General features: G+C 37.5%; 2 protein-coding genes across 2 annotated transcripts; both read right to left on the bottom strand.

The window, feature by feature from the left end:
* Positions 1 to 9: 9 nt before the first annotated feature.
* On the bottom strand, positions 10 to 27,503 carry LOC135684165 (DNA-directed RNA polymerase II subunit RPB1). The gene is made up of 23 exons (XM_065199593.2): positions 27,153 to 27,503; positions 24,747 to 25,010; positions 23,251 to 23,424; positions 22,512 to 22,793; positions 21,897 to 22,058; positions 14,815 to 15,035; positions 14,218 to 14,475; positions 13,654 to 13,864; positions 12,415 to 12,624; positions 11,536 to 11,784; positions 11,032 to 11,121; positions 10,542 to 10,670; positions 9,832 to 10,265; positions 9,446 to 9,590; positions 8,813 to 8,918; positions 8,144 to 8,349; positions 7,515 to 7,739; positions 6,612 to 6,956; positions 5,799 to 6,020; positions 5,051 to 5,116; positions 4,510 to 4,713; positions 3,856 to 4,045; positions 10 to 3,241 (listed from the first exon to the last, which is right to left on the bottom strand). Exons 1-23 carry the CDS (start codon positions 27,240 to 27,242, stop codon positions 1,755 to 1,757), a joined length of 5,970 nt encoding a protein of 1,989 aa, XP_065055665.2. The 5' UTR covers positions 27,243 to 27,503; the 3' UTR covers positions 10 to 1,754.
* LOC148957699 (rhodopsin-like) lies at positions 15,042 to 21,888 on the bottom strand. The gene has a single exon (XM_089115143.1). It carries the CDS (start codon positions 19,080 to 19,082, stop codon positions 18,021 to 18,023), a length of 1,062 nt encoding a protein of 353 aa, XP_088971269.1. The 5' UTR covers positions 19,083 to 21,888; the 3' UTR covers positions 15,042 to 18,020.
* Positions 27,504 to 28,000: the final 497 nt, after the last annotated feature.

Genomic DNA, 28,000 nt, shown 5'->3' with positions numbered 1-28,000 from the left:
ATTAATCGATGGTTTTTAATATTTTATTCAAAATAGTAACTTTAAAAGACTAGCATACACCAGATTATAATTTTAGCTTACAAAAAACGCAGATACACGAACAAACTACGAATTCTAAAACAACGACTTGCTTACCCTTACGCAATCCAAATTAACTAGATGCTTGATTTGAGGATTAACTGATCGATATATCAAACTGCCCGATAATCTTACTTTAGATTTGTTTGTCTCAGCTAGCAGCCAAAGGTATTTATCGCAAGTAACTGTAAGTAGATTACTGCCTGACAAAAACATTAATTGGGATAATCTTAGGCAAAACGTTTTCTGATGGACTTCAGCTTGAGGTCAATCGTTTGCTCCTAGTAAAAATGTTGTTGAAATATAGAAACACTAAGGAGTCTTGAGAGGAAATTGCCCCCTCGACCGTTCCTAGCCACGTCATTGTTTCTTCTCTAGTTCAAGGCTCTTTTGGGTGAGGCAGGTTGAGGACGTTGCATTGTTTTACCATCAGTCATATAACGACTCGATAAAAAACAAAAGGCTTAACAGGAATCTCCAATTTCGATGTGGTTACGTATAATACCTGTATGGGGTGCGAAACCTTAATGAACAATAGGGCTCACGCATTTATGGAAATAATTGATTGGGAAGCGTTCATTCAATCCAATATGCCATTTGAATAATACAACCTGTAAGCTACTGACAGTTAAACCTTCTTGACATTTCATTACTCTGGGCGGTAATAATTAGGTCAGCGCAAACAATGGAAACCGCTTTGTCATTGTGTCACAATATCAAGGTTGAGACCCGTGAACAGGGCATCAGACGCAAAAATTTTGGGGGGGGGGGGCCTTTGTCATTGTGTCACAATAACAAGGTTGATACGCGTGAACAGGGCATCAGACGCAAAAATTGGGGGGGGGGGCCTTTGTCATTGTGTCAAAATAACAAGGCTGATACGCGTGAACAGGGCATCAGACGCAAAAATTGGGGGGGGGGGCTTTGTCATTGTGTCACAATAACAAGGTTGATACGCGTGAACAGGGCATCAGACGCAAAAATTGGGGGGGGGCTTTGTCATTGTGTCACAATAACAAGGTTGATACGCGTGAACAGGGCATCAGACGCAAAAAATTGGGGGGGGGGGCATTCGGAGGCCCTACTCGAAATGACTATTATACTGTTAATCCCTTACGAATTGATTGTTTAGTTCATCAGCTCTTTTCTTTAGTTTGTCAATCCAGAGTTTGCAAATCCAGTCTCTTGACGAAGGTTAATGTCGTGTGAGAATCGGTTTGACTGTCATTTTGTTTTATAGTTAATTACAAAACCAACTACGAGCAACTTACTTACAAAATGGCAATTTTATGTGCTGGAAACGCATTAGATACACAAAACTGCATTCTGACTAGAAATCTTGATTTGCTCAGTATAATGCTGTAACAATTGATAAGGATGCCGCTATCTTACAAGATTTTCAACTTGCATGTTCCCGCACGTTACTGCCTTTATTGTTTACAAAGTTTAACGTAAAGCAAAATTATCGATGACGTAACGCATTATTCAGTGTATACTTTCAAAATAAAAACACCGCTCCGACTAGTAGATGCTACGCTCAAACGGCGCTTACTTCCCATATTAACAAACCAGTCTTACGAGAACGATAGGTGTTCTTGCTGCTACTTGCTGCTGCTAGTTCATTTGTCCAACCGTTACTAGCAAATTTTTGTATTTACCATAAAGTGTTTACCGCTCTAGCCAATATATGGGGCTTTTTTCGATTTTTTGTCTTCAAATGCAACATCGCCACGTCCCTCCTTCTTCGCTCTCTTAATTGGTTCTTCGGAAACTTCTGATTCAGAAGGAGAGCTCGGCGAATAACCTCGCTTTACGCCTGTTGGAGAGTACTGCGGGGACATCGGCGAGTACTGCGGTGACGTTATGCTGTACTGTGGTGCCGCTGGGCTGTAGTCGGGCATTGTCGGGCTGTATTTTGGTGTTGAAGGGCTGTAGTCTGGAGCAGCTGGACTGTACTTTGGAGAAGAAGGTGAGTACTGAGGAGAGGTTGGGGTATACTTTGGAGAGGTAGGAGAATACTTTGGAGAGCTGGGAGAATAGACTGGAGATGATGGAGAATATCTTGGAGAGTCTGGGGAATAGGTTGGTGACGTTGGAGAATATGATGGGGATGTTGGGGAATAGGCAGGTGAAGTGGGGGAATATTTTGGTGAAGCAGGGGAATAGGATGGTGAAGATGGACTGTATGTTGGAGAAGAAGGGCTGTACTTTGGAGACGAAGGGGAGTAGTGAGGAGAAGCAGGGGAGTAGTTTGGTGATGTGGGGGAGTACTTTGGGGAAGTGGGGGAGTACTTCGGTGAAGTTGGGCTGTAAGATGGAGAGGTTGGAGAGTAAGATGGGGATTGGGGAGAGTAAGAAGGAGAAGATGGCGAGTAGGATGGAGAGGTAGGAGAGTAAGAAGGAGATGTTGGGGAATATGATGGAGACGTTGGACTATAGCTTGGAGACGTTGGAGAGTATTTTGGAGAACTTGGTGAAGCATAACCTGGTGATGAATAAGACGGAGATGTTGGGCTGTAAGATGGTGAAGTTGGAGAATACGATGGGCTTGTTGGAGAGTAGCTTGGAGATGTGGGAGAGTAGGAAGGTGATGTCGGGCTGTAAGAAGGAGAGGTTGGACTATAAGACGGAGAAGTTGGAGAATACGATGGGCTTGTTGGAGAATAGGAAGGAGATGTTGGACTGTAGGATGGTGAAGTAGGACTGTACGAAGGTGAGGTCGGAGAATATGATGGAGAAGTTGGAGAGTAGCTTGGGCTAGTTGGCGAGTAACCTGGAGAGGTTGGGGAATACCCAGGTGATGTTGGAGAGTAGGACGGACTGGCAGGCGACATTGGTGAAGTTGGCTGGAAAGCAGGACTTGCTGGGCTGTAACTTGGACTCATTGCACGTTTAGACTGTATTGGTATGTAAGGTGAAGCATCAGGAGAGCCTGGGGACATGGGCTGTGGACTCCAAGCAGGGCTGAAGCCGCTGGCTGGACTGAACGCTGCATCTGACTGAGCTGAGGGCGAAAAGCTTGGTGCCCCAGGTGTCATACCACTGCCTAATCCTGGGCTCCATGCTTCTCCATAGGATGGGGTTGACCCTTGATTCCATGGGGTCAATTGTGGTGACATCATGTTTGTTGGAGAGGCCACATTTCCAAAAAACATTCCTGTTACTGAAAAAATAAGATATATCCATAAACAATATACATTTTAAAACTTTGGTTACAGATTTCTATAAAGGGAAACAGTTTATAATATTAATAATAATAAATAATTTGTTTAAAGATGGCGTACTAAATGAACGTCTTATAGCTATAAAGAAGCTAATTAAGGCCAACTAAGTTCTCAGCTCTCCTCTTAGCTCTCCTCTCCTTTAGTTCTCAGCTCTCCTTGCTACAGAATAGACATTCCTGTTAATCCTTGATATCACATTTGTATTATAGTTCATAAAACAGGTTTATCAACTATGAACATTAGAGCTTAGCAATGTGCGATCATTCTATTAAACTTTAAATCCTTTTTTAGCCCAAGGAATTAAGGAAAAATAAATAGAATTCCATAACATTTCTTCGTCGCTGTTTCTTTCATTATGTAATACTTGTCCCTAATAAAAAACCGATAAGAAGAACATCTTACAATGGAACATCGGAAACTATTAGACAGCATCTTTATAAACGATGAAAGCAAGTTTCTTCTTGGGGATTACGGCTTCCTAGGCTAGGCTTTAAGTACAAGACACCTTAAAAAAGCTTTATAACCCATCTTTAATAATCTAAAATGCTCATACCTGTTCCAGCCATCATCATTCCTTCCATGTTTAGCGGTACCTCCATCCCTTCTTTGCATTTTGCAGCATCCAAGATCAGCTTAAAACTCCCGGTCCCAATCGGGGGCAATTGTCCAAGTATGATGTTTTCACTGACACCTTTCAATGGATCCATCTCTGCAAGTATAGCTGCCTCAACCAAAATGTCGACCTAAGGAAAATTAATAATATACCCCCTATTCAAAATATTACATGAACAATAATCAACACACAGAGATATAAATTAAAGCCTGCTTCTATTACACTCCTGCAGTGAAACATTCATCAAGTATAGAACTAGAGGTATAGCTCCTTGTCGTACGGTGTTTCTAGGTTACCCACAAAATGCTAAAACTGTTACAAAGAAATATCTGAAAAAACTATTTTCACATTGTTTGAAAGAGCAGAGTACTAGGGGTTGTCTGTTAAAGGAGCTTCACTGTCATTTGAAGACTAGATTCTGGGGGCAACAGGGTTTTCTAATACCCCTGTCTGCAACAAACAAAATTGCTCATGGGTCCTAAAGATGTTAAAGAGGTAAATACTGATATCAAAAATCTGATAGATATTTTAAAACGGCACAAACAAATTAAAGCGAGTAGCCAGCAAGTAATGTAGATTTAAGCTGAAACTCACCGTCTCCTCGAAGGAGCACCTCATAAGTGCACCGACCTCTTGTCGGTTGATACCATGACGTGTGATGGCCATGAGATGTCCCTTTGATGTCATAATATCACAGAGCAAGGCAAGATGACGATAGTTGACGTATGAGCCATCGAATGAGATGACGTGATTCATTTCCTTTTCAACTGATTTTCGTACAGCCTCGACACCCAAAACCTAAACAGGTATAATAGCAGAAAGAGTTGTACAAAGGCTTTGAATTATTTCAACTGACTACGTATAGGAAAGTAGTTATATAGTAGGATGATAATGTACCGTTGCCACTACAGTCAGATGTAGTGTTATTAGCAAGATTGCTAGATAGCTGGGGTTAAAAAGATGCTTTTCCCTGGATAACCTCGACTTTCAACTGCGTTTTCAAAATCCAATGCAGTTTGTTTTACTTATTCAGTTTCTTCTCTCCATAATGAACAACATTTAGCTTGATTGAGCTATCTAGCAAAATTGAAATATCTTACATTTTGCTGTAAGAAATTAATAGCTAGTTACTTACCGCAAAAATTTCACATATATCATTGGACGTTGTTCTGACTGGATCAACATCTCTCTGGCTAAGGACCTGTTTTAAAAAATTGTCATTATCAAAGATCAAAAGTTTGATGAGAAATCAAACTTGAATGCAGAGTATTACAGCAAATAGCAATCTAAGAGCGGCGCTACATAATACAACAGAATTTTGCTGGATACAAATAAGCTTTTAAAAAAGCAAGTTAATAACCTTTCTCAAGCATCTTTGGTGTTTGAAGTAGATTTAAAAATCAAAAAATGTTTCTTGGGAGTCTAGCCCGTCACCCTTAAAATGGTGTTTTGGTTGTTACATATGGTGACCAAATTATTGTCATTAAATTGAAACATATCGTAAACATAAAGGACGAAATTTAACAAAACGACCACGATCCTATTAGTTTGCATCAACGAAATTAAATAATATAATCAAGACAAATTTTTACAAACAAAAATATAATGAATACAAAAATAAACAAACAAAAACAAAAAAGGCAATATAATCTCAAAGAATTTTCTAATCTATGACATTGTTTTTGACATGAAATCTGACCCAATGTTGGTTGCTAAGATTTTAATGCTAGGTTTCGAGGCTTAGCAGATTTTCTAGGGAGGCTTGCAAAGCTTATTCTGGGTCTCAGGTTGCTAGCGCTAGAGTGAGCCTTGATGATAAAACGAACAAAAACAAAAATATATAAAAAGTGTTGAAGTAATCGATGGCAAATCAAGACAAGAACCTTCATGAGGCCGTTTCCATCGGTTTCTAGAATCCATTCTTGGAGAGCTTTGAATTCGCCTTCTTCGTTAATGATGATTCTTTTCTTGCTATCTTGCTGTGGCAAATGCATGTACACCTTTGCAATGGAGTCAATGCCCTGCAAAGTCATGTCTGTCAACATGTTGGCTTCAATGCAGCGGAGAAATACGTCATCGTCCATCTTGTCAACCGGCTCCTCTTCCTTTCAAAGAGAAATAACAGATAAAATGTAGAACAGGGTTGAAAACGTAGTTGCAAGTGTCTTTATAGATGTGTGCATTATATGTTTATGCATAAATCCAAGATGAAACAGAAGAAGCATTGCCTTCGTTATGATGAAATCTCCAGGTTTGTTTCGAAAATCCTTCGCTCTATTTATTGGAACGTGAGGCTCAGTAACGTGAGGTCATTGCTTACGAAGCAATAAAATGACGTCAGATTCCGATTGCCCTTATGAACTAACGTAAAAGAAATAGAAATAAGAAACTCGGGGGCAGGTGGCGAGGGCAGGTGGGGATGGCAGAGGGAGGGACAGGGGCAGATGAAGGGGGTTTATATGTTTGAAAAAAGCAACCTTTTAAAAAAAATCTCAACCTTTTTTGTCCGGGAATCTTTTCTTTAATGCCTCTATCTTATTAAGCAAAATCAGGCCCGAGTTTCTTAAAACACTGCATCTCAAAGGCTTTACTGTTCTCATGAATCAAGATTTCCTATCAAGAGACCTGACAATCCTCAATAACAAAGCACAATTAATTCGTGATATAATGGAAAAAACACAGCGCTTCATTCATACCTCGGCCATTTTGTTGTCACTGTTCATTATCCTGATTCGCAATATGAGTTTCTCAGCATTGTCATCATTGAAAATGCAGTTGAGATCATCACCAAAGCCTTGGTTGATCTTGTCCGCAATCTGTTCCATGGTCAATTTCTTATCCGTCATACGCTTACGATCCAATTCTATACGCAACAACCACGGAGAAATTCGAGACGGGTCGAAATCCGGCATTTCATAATAAACATTGACGAATTCTTGGTCCTCTCGTATCACTGTGTTTTGAGGATCGGGGTCGTAGTATATAGCTGTATTGGCAGTTACTTTGCGAAGTGTGGTATGTTCCAGCCGGCATAAAACATCCTGTGAACAGAACAAAATTGAATGCTTCATATTACGCACTATTCATTGTTTGATTACATTAATTTGCCCGCAATTACACACGTTTGGATGACACATTTTTCGTTAATATTTCCTAATAAGTTTTCTTTGCATTCACACTACTACTAAATTACTACTTCCTAGAGAAAACAGGATTCAATGACAAGCAAAACCTCTAGTTCTCATTACTAATCTGTGAATTTCACCTAGTCCTCGAAATTATTTCTGGATGCCGATTATTTACAAATTATCCACTTCTTTAGATTCAATAACCGACACTTACCCGTGTAACTTTGAATTTCACTTTGTCGTTCTTATGATATCTTCAATTGGCCTATGCATATACTCATATTAGAACAACTGGCGCGTCTTTAACTTTAGGCCCGTAATATTCACAACAACAACAGTAGGATTCTCTGCTTCTTTCTCAGTCACCCCGCTTCTACAACCTCGATTATTACGGTTACAAAACCACAATTCGACTTTATCTAACAAAGGAAATATCAAACCCTGTTATAAAAATTAATGATGGGCATGTACCTTGCACTTTTCGGCATCTCTGGCAGCTTGTCCCGTCAAGAAAACGGTGAGTGATGGAGTCTTTGGTTTCTTCGATACATTGATGATCTCCTTCAGTCGAGGTACACCAAGTGTTACATTCTTTGCGGAGACACCGGCGTAATGAAACGTGTTCAGTGTCATCTGTGTGGCGGGTTCACCAAGTGACTGGGCTGCTAGGGCACCGCACATCTCTCCAGGCTGGACCTAGGATAATTAACCACTAGTTTCGTTAGTCTCGCCATTCTATGTTTGATGCTTAGAACGGTGTAACAAGAGTCCGGGAGAAAATATTTGGGGAATATGTATGTTACCTCAAACAGAAAATCTTGTTCAAGACAACTCGCTTGAGCCAAAAAGCACTTCGGGAACCTGCTATTTCTTGACTTATATTAAACTTGATGTCGCCTTAGTCGAATGCCACCCAGGTCGAACGCATAGCTGGTCCTAATCAACTCATCTTGTGCAAAGTTCTCTTTATGTTAACAAAATAGGCAAATATATTGCTGACTACAGTAACCATTGCAAAAACTAATACAATCATATAACGACTTTGTGCATTTGAAAGAAACATAATTTAGACGTTTCGAGAATAACACACAGATACCCACCTGAGACACATTGAATCTTGCTTCAATTTCACCAAGAAGCCAATCAAATGCTTCACTCGACAGCCTGAATTCTTCAATAACTCTCTTTGCACACAAAGTAGACCTCAGTAAACAATTAAACAATAAAGTGGCGTTGTACTGAGCAACTTTGCTGATTGCGTCTTCTCCCTTGATTACAAGTAATTTCTTTTCCAATTCCTTCACACCTGAGTAAAGAACATTTTATGTCAATAAATTTTCAGTTAAAAAGTAAGGATAATAACAAACGAGTTGGTAAGACTACAATGAATTAGTTCTAGCTGGACAGGACTGTTTCACTCATACAAGTGCATACAAAATTGCCTATAAGACCGATCTATAGATTCAACAAGAGCTTTGAGTTTACCGACAATGTTTTTACAAGACAGATTTTGCACCAATAAACATACTACTATTGGCTAACACAAAGTGTCCAAATCAACAATCGATAATAACTAAAAACCTTGTATATAGAACCTACTTTTTCTTATAATTTCAAACTTATCTCTTTAAATTGGAAGTTCATAAACATTTGCAATTCGTTTTGTTGCTTATTCTGGCAATATTCAAACTTCCAAGCAGAACAATTGAACTTACGAATAATTTTATTATCTTTTGAATTCATTTTTTAGGGTCTATATAAACATGTACCTTCAAAAACTCTGGATGGATGAAGATCTGTTGGCAGCCTCGTGTTGACTTTGAAAGTCTTCTGTGCATTCCAAATCAACCTGTTCAAATTCACTGGCAATGCAACCTACACAAACAGACGGGCTTCAATAATATATTTCTTGTACTTGGCTAAATTTCGGATTGGATAATAACAAAGTTTAATTATGTCGTTAATATCGTGAATGGAATTCCTTAACATGTTTGCACCAATCAAGACGATAACTAAATGTACCATTAATTAAACAACCCCAACTCCCCCCCCCCCCTTAATATAAATGTTCTCTTGATACTTAGGTGTAGATCAGTCATAAACCCCTTTACCTGCAACTGACATCACTGGTCCAGTAAGATTCTTTGCTGCTCAAAATCCTACCCCGTCCCTGGTTTCCCTTTTTACCCAAAAATAGTCGATATAAGACATGAACGCATGCTGTCATGTTTTTCTTTTTCTATTAGCAGCACCTCAACCATCAAACAAACCTATACTTCCTTTAACAGAGCCTTCTTCTAGACACTGATATGCACATACCAGCCTTTTAAATTCTTAAATTTTGTAAAAGAAAAGACAATGTGAGAAGTAAATACACAATCGCTGTTCGACGTAAAACATACCCTGGTTTCACCACTAGGGAAGATCTGTCGCAAGACCTCTCTATCCTTTCTCATCTGATCAAATTCATCCTCGCATTCGTTCAGCGTAGCCGCGTTTTCACCAACAGTTTTGACAATGTCTTCTTGAAGAAAATTCTTCAAACGTCTGAAAAGAATTTTAGATTAATGATAAGTATTCTTATTCTTGTTCAGAGTTATGCGGTACTAGAATCATATAGATATATATTTTGAAAACCGAGTAGACAAAAACCGAAACAACATTAGAAGTTGGGTAAACAAGAAAAAAGTAAGGGGTGTAGTTAAAGCTATTAAAGTCAGATAGACATTGAACTTTTGTGTTGAGTGGAACTATATCGCAAAATAAACGGCTGTAACAGAGTCCCTACCGTTCGTTGCTGACATCAAAATAGAACTTTCGCTTAAATGTCGTGTCATTTGGTTTGAGAGTACCAAGATTTTGGAACTCTATAAATTCAGCAGCCATACCATCCTCACCATAACACAACTGTACAACATACTGGTTAGAGTTTCTCACAGTGCCATCATAGGCAACCATAACACTTTCCATGGCCTTGATCAATCGACGCTGAATGTAACCAGTTTCACTTGTTTTGACAGCAGTATCGATCAGTCCTTCACGTCCTCCCATAGCATGAAAGAAGAATTCAGAGGGGGTCAAACCGGCAAGGTATGAATTCTCAACGAAGCCACGACTTTCGGGTCCATAATCGTCCTTGATAAAATGAGGCAAGGTTCGATGGCGGAAGCCGAAGGGTATACGTTTACCTTCAACGTTCTGCTGGCCTACAACTGCAATAACCTACAGAATAAAGGAGACAGAGGTTCAGCATACAATACAGCATAGGCCCCTTTATAGAGAAACAAACATGTCCATAAATAAGGGGATATGAAAAGGGGAAAGAAGCCATAACAAGATAACGATAAAAATTTAACATTGCTAAAAAATTGAAGAAATGACACAGATAAAATGATTATTGAAAATTTCAGTTTATGATAGCTTATGATTCATGACTATGATTGATAAATGAAGAAGAAGGTTATAATTGATGACGATATGATCAGTGGAGATAATTACTTGTGAAATGTTGATTTTCGATCCTTTTGAGCCTGCTACCACCATGGACTTGAAGTTATTAAACTCTGACAAACTCTTCTGTGCACTTCCACCAGTTTTGTCACGACAGTCGTTCAAGATACGGTTGACCTGCAAACAAATCGTTATTACATTGCTATCAATCAGTAAAAAATCTTATTTTGTGAAATTAAACCATGAAATAGACGATAAATAACAATCATAAAAAATGGGACGAACTGAAAAAGGGCAATAAAAAATCTGATATGGCAGTGGAATAGAATGATGAAATAAAAAGCTTTTCTGTCTCTGTAGAATCAAGCAATTCTTGTGAAGAATCAAGCGATCGAATCACTAAATTTTGTAAAGAATCAAGCAATCAAAGCACTCAATCTTCTAAAGAATCAAGCATTGAATCTTTAAGACCAATAGATTATTGCAAATCGCTATCAAGCGAAAAGAATCACAGAATAGATTCAAAGTGAGCACTCACCTTATTTTCGAATGTCTGTCTCAGTGTGTTACCAGGCGTTGGCTCCAGTTGGTTATTGTGAGCTTGCTCGATAACTTCAATGACCTCTTGCTATTGAATGAAAAATCAAAGCACGTATTAAAGAAAAATTTATGAAAAGGAAGGCCACAGAACTACTTCACAATATACATATTTTAGTTGACAAATAGCCGCATAAACATGCATTTTAGTATAAATTTCCCAGGTCCCTGAGAAACAATATATGGAAGCGCACGTTGTCAAATTAAAAGCTTGTGCTGTTAACAACGCGTTAGTTGACCAAGACGACTTGAAACAAAAACGTTTATATCAGCGTTATTTCTGTCAAAGATTCGCTATTTCGTTGTTGGAAAAAATTATAAGGGAAAGTTTTCCATCGCTACTTCTGAATTCAGTATTGGTCTGTTTTGTTCTACATGAGGCGTGCAAATGAATGGTGTTGATGTAGTCTCTATAATTCCATCAACAAAAACGAATGTTCCTCACCTTTGATTTCTTTATCGTGTCTTGAATTTCTTTGTACGTCTCTGAGTCGGCGATACAATCACCAATGCCAATACTGTGTCCCTCCACCAGCAGCCAGTTATTAACGAGCTTCTGAATGTCACCGTAAAATTCTTTAGCAGTCTCTGGGCCTTGCTCTAAATAAACAACATGAACCAGAGATCCAGCTGAAGTTCCTAGTGACTTCTTGCAAAGAATTCCAGCAACATGCTCTCCGTCTTCAATCAAGACCTGAAATTGAGAAATCACAATTGTTCATAGCAAAAAATTATTAACGCATCAAATCTACCAGCTAATATCGTCCGCTGGCAATTCAAATATCCGTGTCATTGCCTTTGAGGAGAGACAGCCTAGCGAAAGTAAACACATAATTACATCTGCAAGCTTAGGGAATATATAATCCTTCTCTTCTTTCTAAGTTTGTCGCCTTCTGAGGCACTTCTTTGCTGCAGTTATTTCTTTTTAAACTTCAGATAAGAAAATGCAAAGAAAGTTCGATGCATCTTTTATTCAATCACAAAATTTGTTGGCTCAACTAAGTCTCAACTAAGCCATAGGTTAATTGTCATCTTAGTATTTTATATAAAGTATGCCAGCAATTTCGTCTTGTTCTAGAAACTAGAGGCATTACGATCTATGTTAGGACGTTTTATACTCTGAAGAGTGTCAGACGAAAAGCTTTAGTATGTTTCCAAATGTTTGCTTTTTTAAAGCCATTTATTAAATTCTGTCTCACCAAAAGATTGTTTGCAAGTATCAGAGCATTATTTTTAAACAAAAATTGAAGTAACAATTGTCGCTTTACCTGCCAAGCTTTAAAAAAACAACACGTGAGACGCAAAACTATGAAAGAAAACTTACCTTGGTGTCTCCTGGAGAGATATGGCGATAAGGCCCATTATCCTCGTCATCAGGATGTGTGCTGTGAGTTCTGATGCAGTTCACTCGACCAGGTATAATAAGCGAAAATATCTGTTTCCCTGTCCACAAAGGCTTTGGCTTCAAAATGGCTGGAACAGGAACCTTCCCATTCCAGTTCCTCATCCACATCAACAGGTTCATCACCAAATCCTATAAAAAACAGCCCTTCATACTTCTAGCAAACTTAAAACATTATTCTATCAAATCTAAAATCATTTATATAAATTAACTAGAAATAGCTCTTGCTAGTACTGCCCGCAAACAATTAGTTCCTTGATAATGATTGTTTTGAAAATTTAGGTCAGGATATTCGAAGAAGACACCATCTTGGGTTTTCACAATTTTATTAAAAACAGCTGCTATAGTTGATGCTAAACTATTCTTTTTATCAAGAATTTTTGGTGTTCAGTTTGCATTTAAGTCCAACGCCCTTTTGAAAATCATGAAGTTTTTCTAGGGTTTGACATTTATTTTGCGTTTTCGTGAAGCAAAGACGTATGAAAATGGACACGTGATAGAACGGGTACAGCTAAAATCGATTGCGATAGAGGATTCGTACAGCGATGTACAGGCTATAATCACGACAATCATAACTTTTGCTCGTACGGTGTCGAGTTTTTGGGAGAAAGGTGTGGCATTCGACTGGTTTTGATTCCCAAAACTTCGAATCAAAACTTCCATCCATTGCGGAGAACCGAGCTGTGATGCAGCACCGTTTTCGTGCCAAAAAAACCGAAGGCCTTTAACAGAGTCTTGGCAGAGCAACTCTCCGAAGATAATTCCCTTCCGCACAAAGAGGTGGTGGTTAACGACCTCCTCGACAAAGCCGATTGATTGACAATGAAATTGATTGACAGTTGTCATGGCAGCAGAAAAGTGACAAATTCTGCTGACAAAGTGCTGACAACATGAACTGAAGCTTCCATATGCTACTTATACGCGGGGCAGACTATAAGCCCTTCACTCGCGCGCTATCGCGTGCGAGTTGCGGGCAATAATATCAGATTTTAAGAAAAGATTGATACACAAAAATAGTATTAAATGTTCAACAGTTTTGAGTGCGTTACTCTGTAACCCGAATTTCTCCGCAATTTCTCTCAAGTTCCCTGAGTCACCCTCTTTTAATTTACAATTCTAGAGAGTCATGAAGACCGTCATAAAAAAGCATAAAATGCGAACCTTTTCCATGAAAGCATCTCTTTTCGTGAACTTTCTTATGGCACAAAGTGAATCCTGCACAATTCCCATAACAGGTCTATTTGACTGCGGCGTGACGATCATGCGTGGCACCATCATCAATTCTGATACCTCTGCGCGCGTTTCCATCGACTGCGGCACGTGCATGTTCATTTCGTCTCCATCGAAGTCGGCATTATACGGCGTTGTCACACTGGCAAAAAAATATTGTGATTCAAATTCACTTTGCTGAACCTACTAAAAATACATCATTATAATTACATTATGAATATATTTTCTTTTCGTTTTTTAATCCTGACTAACCCTACAGATTTGAATTGCAATCATCGACGGATTTAGCTGTTAGATACAACGAAAAATTAATAGAAGACAAGGAGCCTGGTAGTGTTAGAAAAATCCAATCATCTTAGGTAAAAATATCAACATATCAAACTAACAGTTGTTGAGGGTCTGTGAATCATAAAAGAATCTGACACTTTTAAGGAACGTTCCAGCCCATCTTTTAAACTCAAACCAAGCGAAACATAGTTTAGTTCCGGTACATACCTTAAGTTCAGTCTAAACGTAGACCAGGGTAAGACCTTTACCCTATGTCCCATCATGGACATTTTGTGAAGTGTTGGCTGCCTGTTAAACACAACAACATCGTTGTCTATGATGTGTCTCTCCACTTTGTAGCCATACTGCAGATGAAGATCACTTCGCTTAGGATGAAATCTCAAATCGATCCTCTCGCCATTATCCCGAATAATGTATTTCGCACCAGGGTACTGCGTTGGGCCTCGGGCGACCAGCTCTTGGAGCCTAGCAAAGATAAAGGATGAGTATCCTAAATGGCTTTACCTATAGAAAAGAGCGTACAACACACAATTTTATGAAGCTTTCTTTTACGTCCCTGCCTAATTAAAAAGGTACTAGCTTGATACTTTGAGAACAAGCAGTATAGTAATGGTTTTGAAAAAAACAAACATTATATAATTCATCAAAGCTCTTCGTCTGACATTATTCACAGTATAAAACATTAGAATATAGGTCCAAAACTCTTAGCTAGGAAGTAACATAGCCAAATGTGGATCGAAGAATGGGTATATATATTTTCGATAAAAATTGAAACTGACTGATAATTTATTGTGCAGTAGTTACCTGTCAATATTGAACGCCGTTACAATCTCCGGGTATGTGAGATTCATGGCGATGGTCCTAGGAGTGCCAACTTGATCGATATCCAAATTTGGATCGGGCGTGATTACAGCCCTAGCACTAAAGTCGACACGTTTTCCCATGAGGTTGCCACGAATTCGGCCTTCCTTACTTTTCAATCGCATTTTTATTGACTTCAATGGCCTGCCTGACTTTTGCACTGCCTGTAAATCAAGCAAATCAAGAGAGTTATATTGGTTATCTTGCAAGAATTTCCATCCTGAGAGAAACAAAATGTTGAACAGTATCCATACATAATATTACAGTGTTGGGTACTCTGATGATGTATGTCAGTGTTGACTCTTGTTTACAGCAGCATTGATTTAACACCGGTTCTAATTTGTCATTAGTACTATATAAAAAATACCATGTTTGGCCTAGACCAATTCGCCTGTCTCAATGAATTGTACCTTAACATAACACTGAACATGCTATATGCAACTAAATTCCCGCCATTCGTTTTAGTTCCAGAAGGTCCAAAATCCATCCCTTTATCCCTTCCATTTTCTCTTACAAAAAGCGCGTTTCGCACAATATGCACGTAAACAGTTCCAAGAATGGGAAACCAAGATTATCAAAAAACAGCTTATCCATATTTCATTAATTGTTTCAATGTAATCTCTAAAGGTACCTTGAACTTGGCGAATAGGACTTGAAAAATTACTTTTTTAACGCTTTCATGCCAAATGCCGACGTTTACACGAAAAAAACCAAAAGCGTCGATAAAAGACACAACAGATATAATTAAAAACTGAACACAATTGTTTAAAATCAAAAAATTTCTTAAACATCATTTTTCCAATTTAATAACTTATAATCTGACTTTCAAACCATTGATTCAGGAAGAGCGAGTTCGTTTTTCGAGTTCGTTAGAGAGAAAATTTTCGTGTTAGACAAACTTTCTGGCAACAGCTATTCTCGACATCTACCGCTTTTTTCAAAAGAAAATTCAAAGTTTTAAACTGCCAACGTCTCCTTAATCGACATTTCATGTTGCACACAAATATTTATGAATGTTAAGGAAAAATTAAGTATAAACGGGAATGGTGTTAGTTGAAGGTCCAAGATTTTGTGATATCAACAACAAACTGTAGCCGAATGAGAAATGCCCCTGGAATAACATTCTTTAAGAAAAACAGCATCTTCATATTTGAACCTTTTCATGCATAAATCATTACACTAACAAGCAATGGAATTGAAAAAAGTGACTATTAAACTAATGAAAGATGACCACTTTCATATATTTCTTTATTATAAAAAGGGACCACATATTGCAGACTACAGATTTTCTTTAACTTAATTTGAAGGCCATAAAAGTTTACAATGAGCAAACATTGACAATGGAATCAAAATCTTAACAGAATAATGACATGGTTTATGGGAAAAGCCTTTATATTTTCAACTTTGTTCTGAACGCTTCCTGATTCAAGTACGAGCAGAAGTTGCTCTAATTTTCTAATCAGAAATTTGTTCAGCGTAACTGCTTACTGAAATAAATCAAGAGTAGGGGATTTTACAGGTCTGATTCATTGTTGGTGCGTAAACAAACTGCTGAGAGCTAAGGATTTGCGGCATCGACGGGCAAAGGCATTTGAAATCGAATCATGCATGTTAAGCTTTGCAGACGGATAACAGTGATTATCGATTTCCAAACAATAGGGGACATCTGTTTATATTTAAAGGTTTACTCTTTGATATTGGCTGCAGCTGATCAGCTTCGTAGAATAAACAATCAGAACCCACTCACCCTGCGTCTACTGCTTCAAGAAAACGTTTTTAAATGTCAAACCCCATCTCAACTCTCTAAGAAGACCCTCTCTGCTAATACGAAACCATTCGCATTGAAAACTTGAAAAATGAGTATCTACAATCCCTGACAAAATTGTTGAGACAAATACAAGTTTGCAATTTCTACTTTAATTTGCCCCCGTAGATAGAAATTCACCCTTTCCCCTCGACTCAATGTAGGATTAGGATTTCTATTATTTATGCTTCTAAAAATCGATTCAGCATCGAATCGGGTGAAGGGATCAGTTATTTCTCAAAGGGAAAAGCCTTTTCCTTGGAAGTCTCGACTATTTTTGTTGGGGATTGTAGTTAATTTTCCATATTCGTTTATGTTAATGATTGGCTATCATTAGCTTTGCAGCTTTCATCACGCCAACCCTTTTTAAATTTATCATAATGTAATATAAATTATGCCTACAAGCGCATTTTGATTAAGCTATGGTCAAGTAGACTCTTTTTTATAAGAACAATTTTAATAAGAACACCAGCCTCAAAATTGGTTGAAAGTTAAGAACAAATTAAGAACAAGCTGAGACTGCGGTACTGTAAGCTGAAATTTTAAGCAACGTTTTATCTAAAAAAGGAGGATTATTAGCCTTGTTTGGGTGCTTTTTTGGTGAATTTTCAAACTTGTCGTAAAATGAAGGTTGTCTCACTAACTGAGCTCCTCCCTAGAGCCAAAAACCTAGCAACTGCACTGCTTACACCCTATCAATTTAAGAACAAATTAAGAACAATCCAGCCTCAAATTTTCGAAAGAATTAAGAACAGTCAGCGTCAATTTAAATTTACGGATTCTTATAAAAAGAGTTTATTGGAAAAGCCAAAAAAATGTTTATAAATGTTCGGGTATTAAAACGCTATTAGATGAAGGGTCGATATGAAGACAGCGAGTGTGAAAACAATAATTTACGTGAATTTTCTAGACAGCCAATGCAATACCTGTTTTCAAAAGGGTCTAGTATATCGTAGGTGAAATGATGCAAAAACCAAACTGCTGGCGTATGAGATATTTTCACATTTACGAAAGCGTATGCAGGCATTGTTTTACAAGAGACCGAACCCTAAGATGATATAAAAAAAAGCGAAATCAAAGTACTGTTCATCCTCTGAAACTTAACAAAGTGCTTGGGTTTGATACTACTCTCCTTGTGACTGACAAGACGTTCTGTCTTATGCTCTGTACCACTTGTATCTATCTTCAAAGTACTGAAGTTTCTAAACTTATTTTACCGCTAGTACTATCGTTGGTAGACGCATCTTCCTGCAAAAACGTACATATTTGACTTCAATCTCATGTATGAATAATTGAAGAAAAATTTTCGGCTATGTATGATGCCATATCATGGTAAAAACAAGAGCTAATCTTTATGCAACTGCTCAAAGGCTCGGATTGCACGCAGCCTAAACCGTTTGTGACTAAGCAAATAGATCAACGGGTTGAGAACGACTTTAAGGTCCACCAAGCAAACAATTAGCAGCAAAAAATCAGCTGGGAATTGAACAACTTTTGACAAATTCAAAATATTGGTCACTAAAGCTGGAGTCCAGCACACAACGTAAACGACAACAATTATGAACATCACTTTGGTGACGGCTACCTCGAAGTCGCTACGGCCTCGTTTTAGCTTATCACTTCTAGATGAATTCAAACGCTCGCGTAGGCCTGGTGAATGTCTCGTTTGGATGGGACTGTATTTTGTAGCATCGGTTCTCAATAGCTCACGTCCTGCAGGAATTTGAAGGTCACCCACCGATGGTCTTGACAAATCGAGAATATGATCACGAGCAACAATGGATTTATCCTGTATCTCCGTCGCCCTAGATCTATGCGACCGCAAGAGCCTGTATATTCTGTAGTAACAATAAACCAATATAGGAAGGGTTATGCCCACATTGATTGAATAATAGATACTTCTGAAGACTATGTTCTTCGATGACCAGTTTACAAAGCAGGCGCCGTGTGACGAGCTATATGCATATTCGCCAATACCAAAAACTGGCAAAAGAGACAATAGCATTGTGCCAGTTGCTAGTGAAAGGCTATAAACAATAGTTCTTTTTCTCGAAAATACGATGTGGAATCTATGAGGATGCACTACTTTCCAAAAGCGAACGCTTGCAATGGCGGCCAGAAGCAGGACCGACTGGCAAGAGCAAATAACTCGCAGCATGCCCACGATGGGACATACCGTGGGATCCATAAACGACTTCTTTCTGGCATGATTTGCCACTTTTATTGGTATTACTACAGATGATTTCAGTAAATCTATCGCCGCAAGCTGCATGACAAATATGTTATTAACTGTGCGAAGAGAAGGGATCTTTATGAAGACATACATGACACTAGCATTACCAAAGGTTCCCAATATAGAAATTATGCCAGAGACAATGACGTTGAACAGGAGACCTTCCTCCGACATTTCTGCTACTTTGCCAGTCTATAATGAACATTCCGCGAATAATATGGCATTTTAGAAGAACAAAAACAAGATGAAAGGAGAATCCAACGTTGTTGATACGCTTGAAAACGTCTTGCTAGCTTCTAATAATTCAACGGCGGCTCAAGAACAACTGCATATAGACATTAATCCTACTTGGTTCGTTGAATCAACTTAACCAAAATCAGTTCAAATGCAGGCAGATTTCGCTATACACAAAAACAGTAACGATCTTGATCAACTCTTCGTTTGAAATAAAAGAACCAACGTTCATTAGCCGAAAATTCACTGTTATGTCTTTTATCGATGATTACATAACAGTTAGCCCAAAGGCATCAAATCAGATAAATATAATGCATGTTAAGCAGCGAATCATTGCCAAGAACTCACAGATTCTAGCTCTGGATCGATTTAAAAATTCATGACCAAATCATTGTCATTTTGAATAATCTTATGACTAATTTGCGAATTACAAAGATGCTTCTCAGTAGTTTCAATTTGGTTGTACAAGGCCAATTTCAATCAACTCGCTGTGAAGAGAAATCTTGCCTCTTTTGAAGCGAGCAACTTTTCTTTGTAAGTTATTCTCCACAGCTATTTCATCTTATCCACAACACGCTGATCAAGCTACACAAGATCCCGGCACAGGCTTTCTCGACCTTTCCTGTGTTCAAACAAACAGCTTTCATCGATAACCAGCAAACGTTTACACGAATGCATCAAAACCCGCCAACGTTATAAACTTCGCAAAACCATGGCATAACCAGATCAAATAAACAAGAAATGCAAAATTTGACGATACCAGTGTCAACCCATGCAAGTAAACTTCGTTGTTTACTTTTGCTTGCGAAAACTTGTGATTGCAAAAGCTAAATAAATCCTTTTGCTCGCAATTTGAAATACCTGACGTAGGTTCTGATAACTGAACAACAGGACGTCAACAGCAAACTGTTACTGACCACTTCCTCGATGCTCTAGCGTCCGAGCCTCGTATGAAGATACTAAAAAAACAGTTCAAGCGGCGAACGTTCTACGAAGCTAACATCAACTACACACTGGTAACTGATGTTGGAACACCATCTGTTTCTGCACTTTCACAGTGCTGTATAACAATACGGTGCATGCACCTCAAGCTTTCACGCAATATAATTATTTGTGAAATCTGCACAAGAAAGTTATGTATAGTGACGTAGAACGTCTGGTCGGAGCAACACAGCGAATCTAGACGACCACTTCAGTTTCCTGTAAACGATGCTACTCTATAAGATTTTTGACAAATGAGAAGCAATTCTTCAAAAGGCATACAAGCGTGCCCTAAGAACTATTGTCAAGTCTTGAAGAGCTGGCTAAATGATATAGATCTACAATCCTTTGTTCATAATGCCAATCACATCTTGTGAATAAACTGCAAGGATTCACAAACAGCTTTACTGCACCATTAATTAGAAACTGTGATGAAGCACCATTTCTCCGCATTAAGAACCTGCCGTTTGATACCTGGAGCAATTAAACTCATACACAAGAGATTGACAAAACCGTCTGCATTCATTTACATTGAAGACTCGCCATCAAGGAATACTTCCGATGCTTTATTGAAAGCAATAGTAGGAATTAAAGCTGGACACCACGCTAATTCAATTTAAAGGTAAACGAGCTGGAATATATTTAAACAGGACACCTGTCAAATCTTTTTTCTTCGACTTTTAATCATCCGGCAGATGTTTATTAAGCTAAGATGTATTCTATGGCTGCTTTGAAATGCATAAAAGTCAAAGCATCCCTGTCTTACAAATGCTTCAAAGTGGTAATCATGTTTTCAAATAGCTTTCTTCTCCAATACAACTCCCTAATACATCTACAATCTCTACAAGTAAACTTCCTCCTTAAAGTACCCTTGATACCTCTCTGCTTTTTAACTTTCAAAAATCTCCATGAAACCACAATTGTCGAACATCTGGGTGTCACCTCCATTATGGGTAAGGGCAGAGCTGGTTTAAAGAGAGCTGTAATAGACAGCTCTGTTCTTTGGATTAATATCTTTTTAAAAACATTCTCTTTTACTGTTCTTGATATTTCGAAATCGTCCTTACATACCGTAGAAAAATTTCACAGCAAAAGAACGGGGCACAGTAAACCATAAAAATGGGTAGCATGCAAATAGAATGCTTTATCTATTTCCCTCAATCATCTCCATTCAACTAAATATATCAACTATAAGCAAGAGTGCAAGCAAGCAAGGTATTTGAATAACAGTAAACATCATTGAACATCTATATTATCAATATCAACTATAAGCAAAGGTGCAAGCAGACAAGATTTCACAGGTCAGGGTTCTGGTAGCTATACCTGATGTGAACCTGCGTCTTATCAAAGCAAAAACTCTCAATACTACCTTCAGTAATTGCAGCTGCTTGGCTTCCAGGCAGTACAGAGTACATTATGGTAGGCAATCTTATTTAAAAAGGAGATGATTGTCTTATTAAAGGGGAGGATTATAGCAAGAAGATACTTTATCTGCATACACGACTCAACACCAACACAAAAAGAAGGGCATTGTACAAAGTTCCTGCGGATGGGTGACAAAACAACCCCAACTTTCAAGTGTTTTGGGCTGATGCTTCAGGAAGTTGAAATATCCTTTAAAGAATTTGAATGTCCTTAATTGGCAAAATGCACTTGGCCAGTACTATACTTGAAAAGCCCCACAAATGACAGCTACATTGCTTAACAGCCTTTTTGGTGGTCAAAATAGGAATTCTCAACCACTGTATTTAATAAGATATTGAGAGCTCATACCCTTGGTAAGCCAGGCAGCTCATTGTCTGTCAATGTTGCAACATGAAATTGTAACATTCTTAGATCCTCCGCAACAATATGGGCTGGAGCACCATTCATTTCATTCTTCTTTAAGTGGTTGTTGGCTTTAACAATATCTGCTAGTTTGTGGGTAAGATCATCCTTGGAAGAAATTTGATAAGAAGGTTTTTGATAGATGTGGCAAGACATGAAAAAACATGACATACTGATTAAAACCAAATCAATGAAGCAAAAATTACTGAATACTAGAATTCTCTCCATAAAACATTGATCTGAAGACAAATGCAAATTCATTGCATTAATCTACAACTAACTTAGTCACAACTAAAATCAGATTTTAATACTGAAGAAGAAATTTTATTTTTCAGAAATAAATACAGAAGCTGACTGGAAATGCTATCAATTTTTTTCTAGAAGGACAAAGAACCTCCAGCTAGTATGACTAAACTATAGAAGCTGTAAAGGTAGGAAGTCAGGTTTTATTGAAAAGCTTTGCATTGACACATAGATAAATACCACATAATTACCCCCTGAAAATGGCTACTAGTTCCTTATTTTGGATAGATATATAAAATACAGAAAACTAAATGATACCTGGTTTCGTGCTGTCCCATTCATCACAACAGCTGGCCTTACAGGCAAAGGAGGAACTGGCAGAACAGTAACAATCATCCAATCTGGTCTAGCAAACTTTGGATTCATTCCAAGAAGCTCACATTCCTCATCAGAAATTCTTTTGAAAATCTCATACACTCTATCAGCGGTTAATGCCAGCATTTTCTCTTGTGAATCTTCATTAATGTACTTCCATTCAGCTGATAAATCAAGTCCTTGCCTTCTAATTTTGGGCTGGTATCTTCCACATCCACCATGATTCTAAAAACAGACAATCTTATCTATTCTGCATTTCAAACCCGCAAATACAGATGTTAAACTTCTTTGCTACATTATTTAACATCAAATATTTCTCAAAAGAGCTGAGATGAATGAGGCCAACAACAAGTGCAGCTGAGTTAAATATGAATAGCATATAAATGATCTGCTGAATGAGCATCACAAACAGCAATTTACTTTTTAAGTTTATCTTATGTGGTCAAAAAGAAATTTCCCTAACTACACATTGTTGTCAGTGCAAGAAAAGCAGGCATCAGCTTTTTTGCCTCTTAACATTAAGAGGGCAGTCTGTAGAATAACCAAACTGTTTTTTATTATTGTAATGCATTATATCTGCAAGGGTTCACTTGAACACAAAATATCAAATGCTCATTAATATTTATTGATGTCTTATGCAATAATCAACCTAACTGAAGTTAAAGACACAATCATATTTCACCTTCTTTGTATCCCTCTGTTCATCCTGGCCAGCCAAATTTGCATCAAATTGCTGGTCCATGATATCACCACCTTCACAAACACTTTTTGTTTTGCACAAATCATACACATGCTGCATTCTCTTTCTTGGGTTCAATTTTGTTTTTGAAATTATTTCTTGAAGCTTTGGATTGCTCTGAAAAATTAAAATTAAAATTTTGTTTATAAAAATTTTGATAATTACATTTGATCAAATATTAATCTTATGACTGAATGAAATGAATATACAAAATATTTAACAGATTACTTCTAGCTTAAAAGAATCTTAAAAGATATATATACTTCATGCATATCACGAAGCATAATGAGAATGCTTCCTATAATGATGGAAAAAGACAAAAATATTCTTTATAACCACAATACGTAAAATAAATGCATGACAGTAAGAAGAACAAAGAATCTGAAAGGACAGTAATAGAATAGAATTCTTTCATAAACTGCTGGCACAAAAAGGGTGTCAGATAATGAATCCTTTGTCATCGATACAGTCCTGGTAATATTTAAATTGTCGGCGTGCTGGTAATCGCATGCCTTGAAAAGTTTAGGCATGCAATGATGTGCGATCCATAAAATGGAGACCTGATGTCATCTTTGTATTAGAAGGTGTGTATCATTGTTTGAAAAAGAGTATGAGGTTTGAAAAGAAGTTTCTTGAGAACAAAATAATTTAACTGAAAGGATACAAGTTTTTAAGGCCCTGTTGCCATTATTCTGTTTTCGAACGACAACAGATATTTTTTAAATTTTGAGTTCCATTAATACGCTCAAAAACAGAGTCATTTGATAACAAACCAAAGTTATTCAAAGTTCATTTAATCTCAGTTTCAAAAAGAGCTGAAGCAAAGGATATTAAAACAGATATAAATATGGAGCAATGGAAACGCCTTTGTTATCACTTTGACCAAAACAGAGTGGCCTGGGGTAATGTGTTCAAGAAAATACAAAAAGAAAGGAGCAAGAGAACAAATTCATACAAAAAGGAAGAAATGGAAACCAGGCTGAAGAGTTCAAATGCCTTTAGAAATACCATCAATACAACCCACACAAAAGAAATTAAAAATTATTTTTGAGAAAATAAAAAAAAATTAAAAGAAACTAAAGAGAAAAAAGAAAGGTAATTCAAAACGTGGAACTGCATGTGTGATAAAAAGCACGCCTCAGGAATTTTAGGCATGTGTGGAGGGGTGTGCGTGTGATCACATGCCTAATATTACTAGGACTGTAGATATAAATGTCAAGTAGGAAAATTGACATATTTCAAGATTCAAAGGCTTTGTAGCTCACCTGCTTCTACCATACTTTCCCCCTTGAAATTTTGCTTTAGTCCAATGCATGTTCATTTTACAACTGAAGGAGTCTGATTCAAAAATAAATGGGTCATAGAAAGATTGGTTAGAAATTAATGTTGTTACGTTGCAAGTGGTTATGCATCAACCAAAGCTTTCTTATTTTGCTTACCATATCTACCAGCATTTTTGAACAGTAGAAGCAAAAACATCTAAGCAACTTGACAATATGCGACAGGAACCCAACATGAAAAACTGGCTTGGCAAGCTCAATATGACCAAAATGACCTGGACATTCTGTCATATTCCCTGCACAAGTGTGACAGCGGACCATTCTATCAATAACGCCCTGTCTTGGATCCATAAGGCCACCAAGCTTTGCTTTTCCTGCCTCCATAGTTTCTGGATAGCGGATCAGTGCAGCTGACATACGTTTCTAGGGAATAATTGTAAATAGAATGAACTTCTTCAAGTTGCATTAACTTTTATACTTATACATGTGAATATTGAGCTTGTGGTGTAGCCAGTAATAGACACTTGCCAACAATGGACAGTAAAACACCAGGTTTGAAAATAAATCTGGTCTATTGGACACTTGTCATGTAGAGGCATTCAGGGGCGGTTCCAGAGTAGACTTGAAGGAGAGGCAGTTGGTGGTGGGAGCATTGAAAAATTTCCAAAAATATATGATGAGAGTACACTGTATACAATATTTTAAATCCATTTTTGGAATAAACAACATAACTTTGAGGTAATCCTTGAAGCAAATTAACCTATCGGTCTCAGAACCATTTTTACCCGATTCTCATTCTTCAAAAGGGGCACACAATCAGGGGGGATTTAAGCAACAATGATTGGGGGTGTTAGACATTAATTTTGGTGCCACACCCTTCAGGTCACTGGTAAATGATGGGAATGCCCATTTATAAAATTTGGTTTTTAACTTGAAGGTAAAGATGATAAGAAGCATTGGAGTAGCCAGGGTTGGAAGATTGGTAGGCCAAAGAGGAAAATATTTTTGCTGATGAAAACCCTAGGAGTTTGGGAAAACACCCATTTTGTAAGTGTGTTTGAAAAAGCCAGGGCAATTATATGTGGCAATTTCCCTTTATTCAATGTCATAGGTGGCTGACCATATTCTACAACTACCTATTTCCTTCACAATTCCATTAATGTTTATATCCTGAATTGTGTAAGGCGAGGAATCTCTACATGTAAAAAGTGATTTAAAATTTTAAAAGTTTTAAACCAAGTCCGTTTTCCTTGGAACAAAATTGCATTTCAGAATCCAGTTTCTTTAAAGGATTGGACTGCTTTACCATTTCAGTTTCTATTCTATTAGGAATGTCTCAAGAACGTAATGCATTTCTATACAAACCCCAAAATGAGGGGAATTACTGAACAACGAGGCTCTCCTGCGAGCGAAGCGAACAAAAAGTTTTTGCGTTGATGCCCTTGAGATTAGCTCAAAATACACTTATGTAAAAAAAGTATTGGGACAAACTTCAAAATTTCGAAGACATTTTATGCAACAAATTTGGATAGACTTTGTTAAAATCTTTGCCATTAAAAAAGTAAACTCGAACTTGCCCCAATACTTTTGGAACGTAAGTTTACATTTGAGAATACCCCCCTCCCCCCGCTACGCTACTGATAAGAAGATAAATACTGATAAAAAATAAATAATGTAAAATCTTGGAGTTTCTTTTTTGTTACTGACTACCAACAAATGATTTTTACCGAATGAAACAAAATTGACTGAAGGACACAGAACTATTGGGAGGGTGTTGCACCCCCTATACCCCCTATTAAATTCGTCCATGCACACAAAAACCATAAAAAGGGTGCCAGACCTGCTGCAACACGTCAAGGAAGGGTCAACTGGAGGTATACCCCCCCCCCCTTAAATCCGCCACTGGAGGTATTAATTTTAATAAATTTATATTGACAAATTCGAGTGAAATAATCACTTTGCTAACATAAAACAAAACTGTATAATCATACTCTTGACAATTACTTTTTTGCTACAATTAAACAATTTGCAATTTAGAAAGTAAATTAAACAATTTCTTTCTGGTAAACAACATTAAAAGATAAAACAAGATAACTGTGTACTTTAGAAAACCCATCAGCGATATTTACGTAATTTGTAATCATAAACAAAAAAGTTCCAATTCGATGTCATCATTTTGGAGCATTGGCGATACATAAATGGTCAATTAAGTGCATACTTCTTAGCATATTATTGAACTACAAACCAAGCAACCTAGTGAGGTGGATGACAATTTAGCTAATAAAAAAATTATACCTAAAACAAAATCAAAACATTTTGGCTTGGCGGCTGATATTTCAGTCAATACATTTACATTTTTGTGTATCTCTTCATGCTAGATTACGCGCACTTCAAGAGAAATAATATTTGTGCAAATTTCTTTATATTTCGGTTGTTGAAATGTTTTTTATTTTTTTCAGATTCTGAAAGCTAGTTTTATTGTCGTTTGACGACAGCACTGTCCCCTATTTTCCTAGCAGGAACATGTTGCAAGATTTCTAGTAGGGCAAACAAATTGAAACTCACAATTTCATCTGGAGAAAGAATTCCAAACTGCATCCAGCTCACTGACCGGAGAGGAGCGGACGAATGCTCTTGTTGAGCGGGTCCCGGCATGTTTGTAGGACAGCCAGCAGGTCCAAGAGACCTGGCCTAGGCAAACCAAATTGTCAAGCTTCTTTCTAGATTTATACCTTCTTTCTCAGCATATTTTCTTCAAATAAAAGAGCAACACATACTAAATGATTGACTGTATATTGAATCCTTATTGTTTCACAGCATTTGTGATAGTTAAGGTAATCTAAAGGACGACTTTGCCTTCCTTTAACCGTACTTCTAAGCTCGCAACCGCTCTTGCGAGCATTTCTACGTCTCCACGTTTTATATTTATACTTTTGGCAAGATCTTCAGGGATGACCAAAAGAATATTGTGGGCACGTTATGTAACCTCGACCCAGACCTCTTGCCAGAAATTATGCAAAAGTGTGACGTCTTGGAAATTTATATATTTCTTTTAATCTGAAAGAACTACAAAAAACAATCAGTTTAATATACTCTAGATTTTCTTTGACATGGCCAATGAAAAAAAATTAGTTTTGCATAAGGCAAGCTTGCTAACGGACTGCTAATATTTTGAGTACATAAAGAAATGAACCAAAAACAGATTAAAGTGATTTGATGGGGACAAAACTTTGTGCTAATGTGGCCATCTACAAGACAATGCCACAGGAAGCATGAAAATACAAAGCAGCCCTGTGACCATTGTATTAAACATATTTAATTTGAATTGGAACTACATTAAATGCTTCAAATTACATGTTACATGTTACTCATAACTAATAACACTTATAATGATAAAGTTACAAAAAAAATAC

This window comes from Rhopilema esculentum, chromosome 21, assembly GCF_057945365.1.
Source record: "Rhopilema esculentum isolate cy_ngs chromosome 21, ASM5794536v1, whole genome shotgun sequence".
Classification (NCBI taxonomy): domain Eukaryota; kingdom Metazoa; phylum Cnidaria; class Scyphozoa; order Rhizostomeae; family Rhizostomatidae; genus Rhopilema; species Rhopilema esculentum.
This window is presented reverse-complemented; position numbering and strand designations above follow the sequence as displayed.

Coding starts and splice junctions, on each gene's coding strand:
- LOC148957699 (XM_089115143.1), bottom strand. CDS start 19,082: ATGTCGGAGGAAGGTCTCCTGTTCAACGTCATTGTCTCTGGCATAATT.
- LOC135684165 (XM_065199593.2), bottom strand. CDS start 27,242: ATGCCGGGACCCGCTCAACAAGAGCATTCGTCCGCTCCTCTCCGGTCA. Junction 6,957..7,514: donor GAGATGCCGAAAAGTGCAAG/GTACATGCCCAT, acceptor TTCTGTTCACAG/GATGTTTTATGCCGGCTGGA. Junction 5,117..5,798: donor ATGGAAACGGCCTCATGAAG/GTTCTTGTCTTG, acceptor TTTTTAAAACAG/GTCCTTAGCCAGAGAGATGT.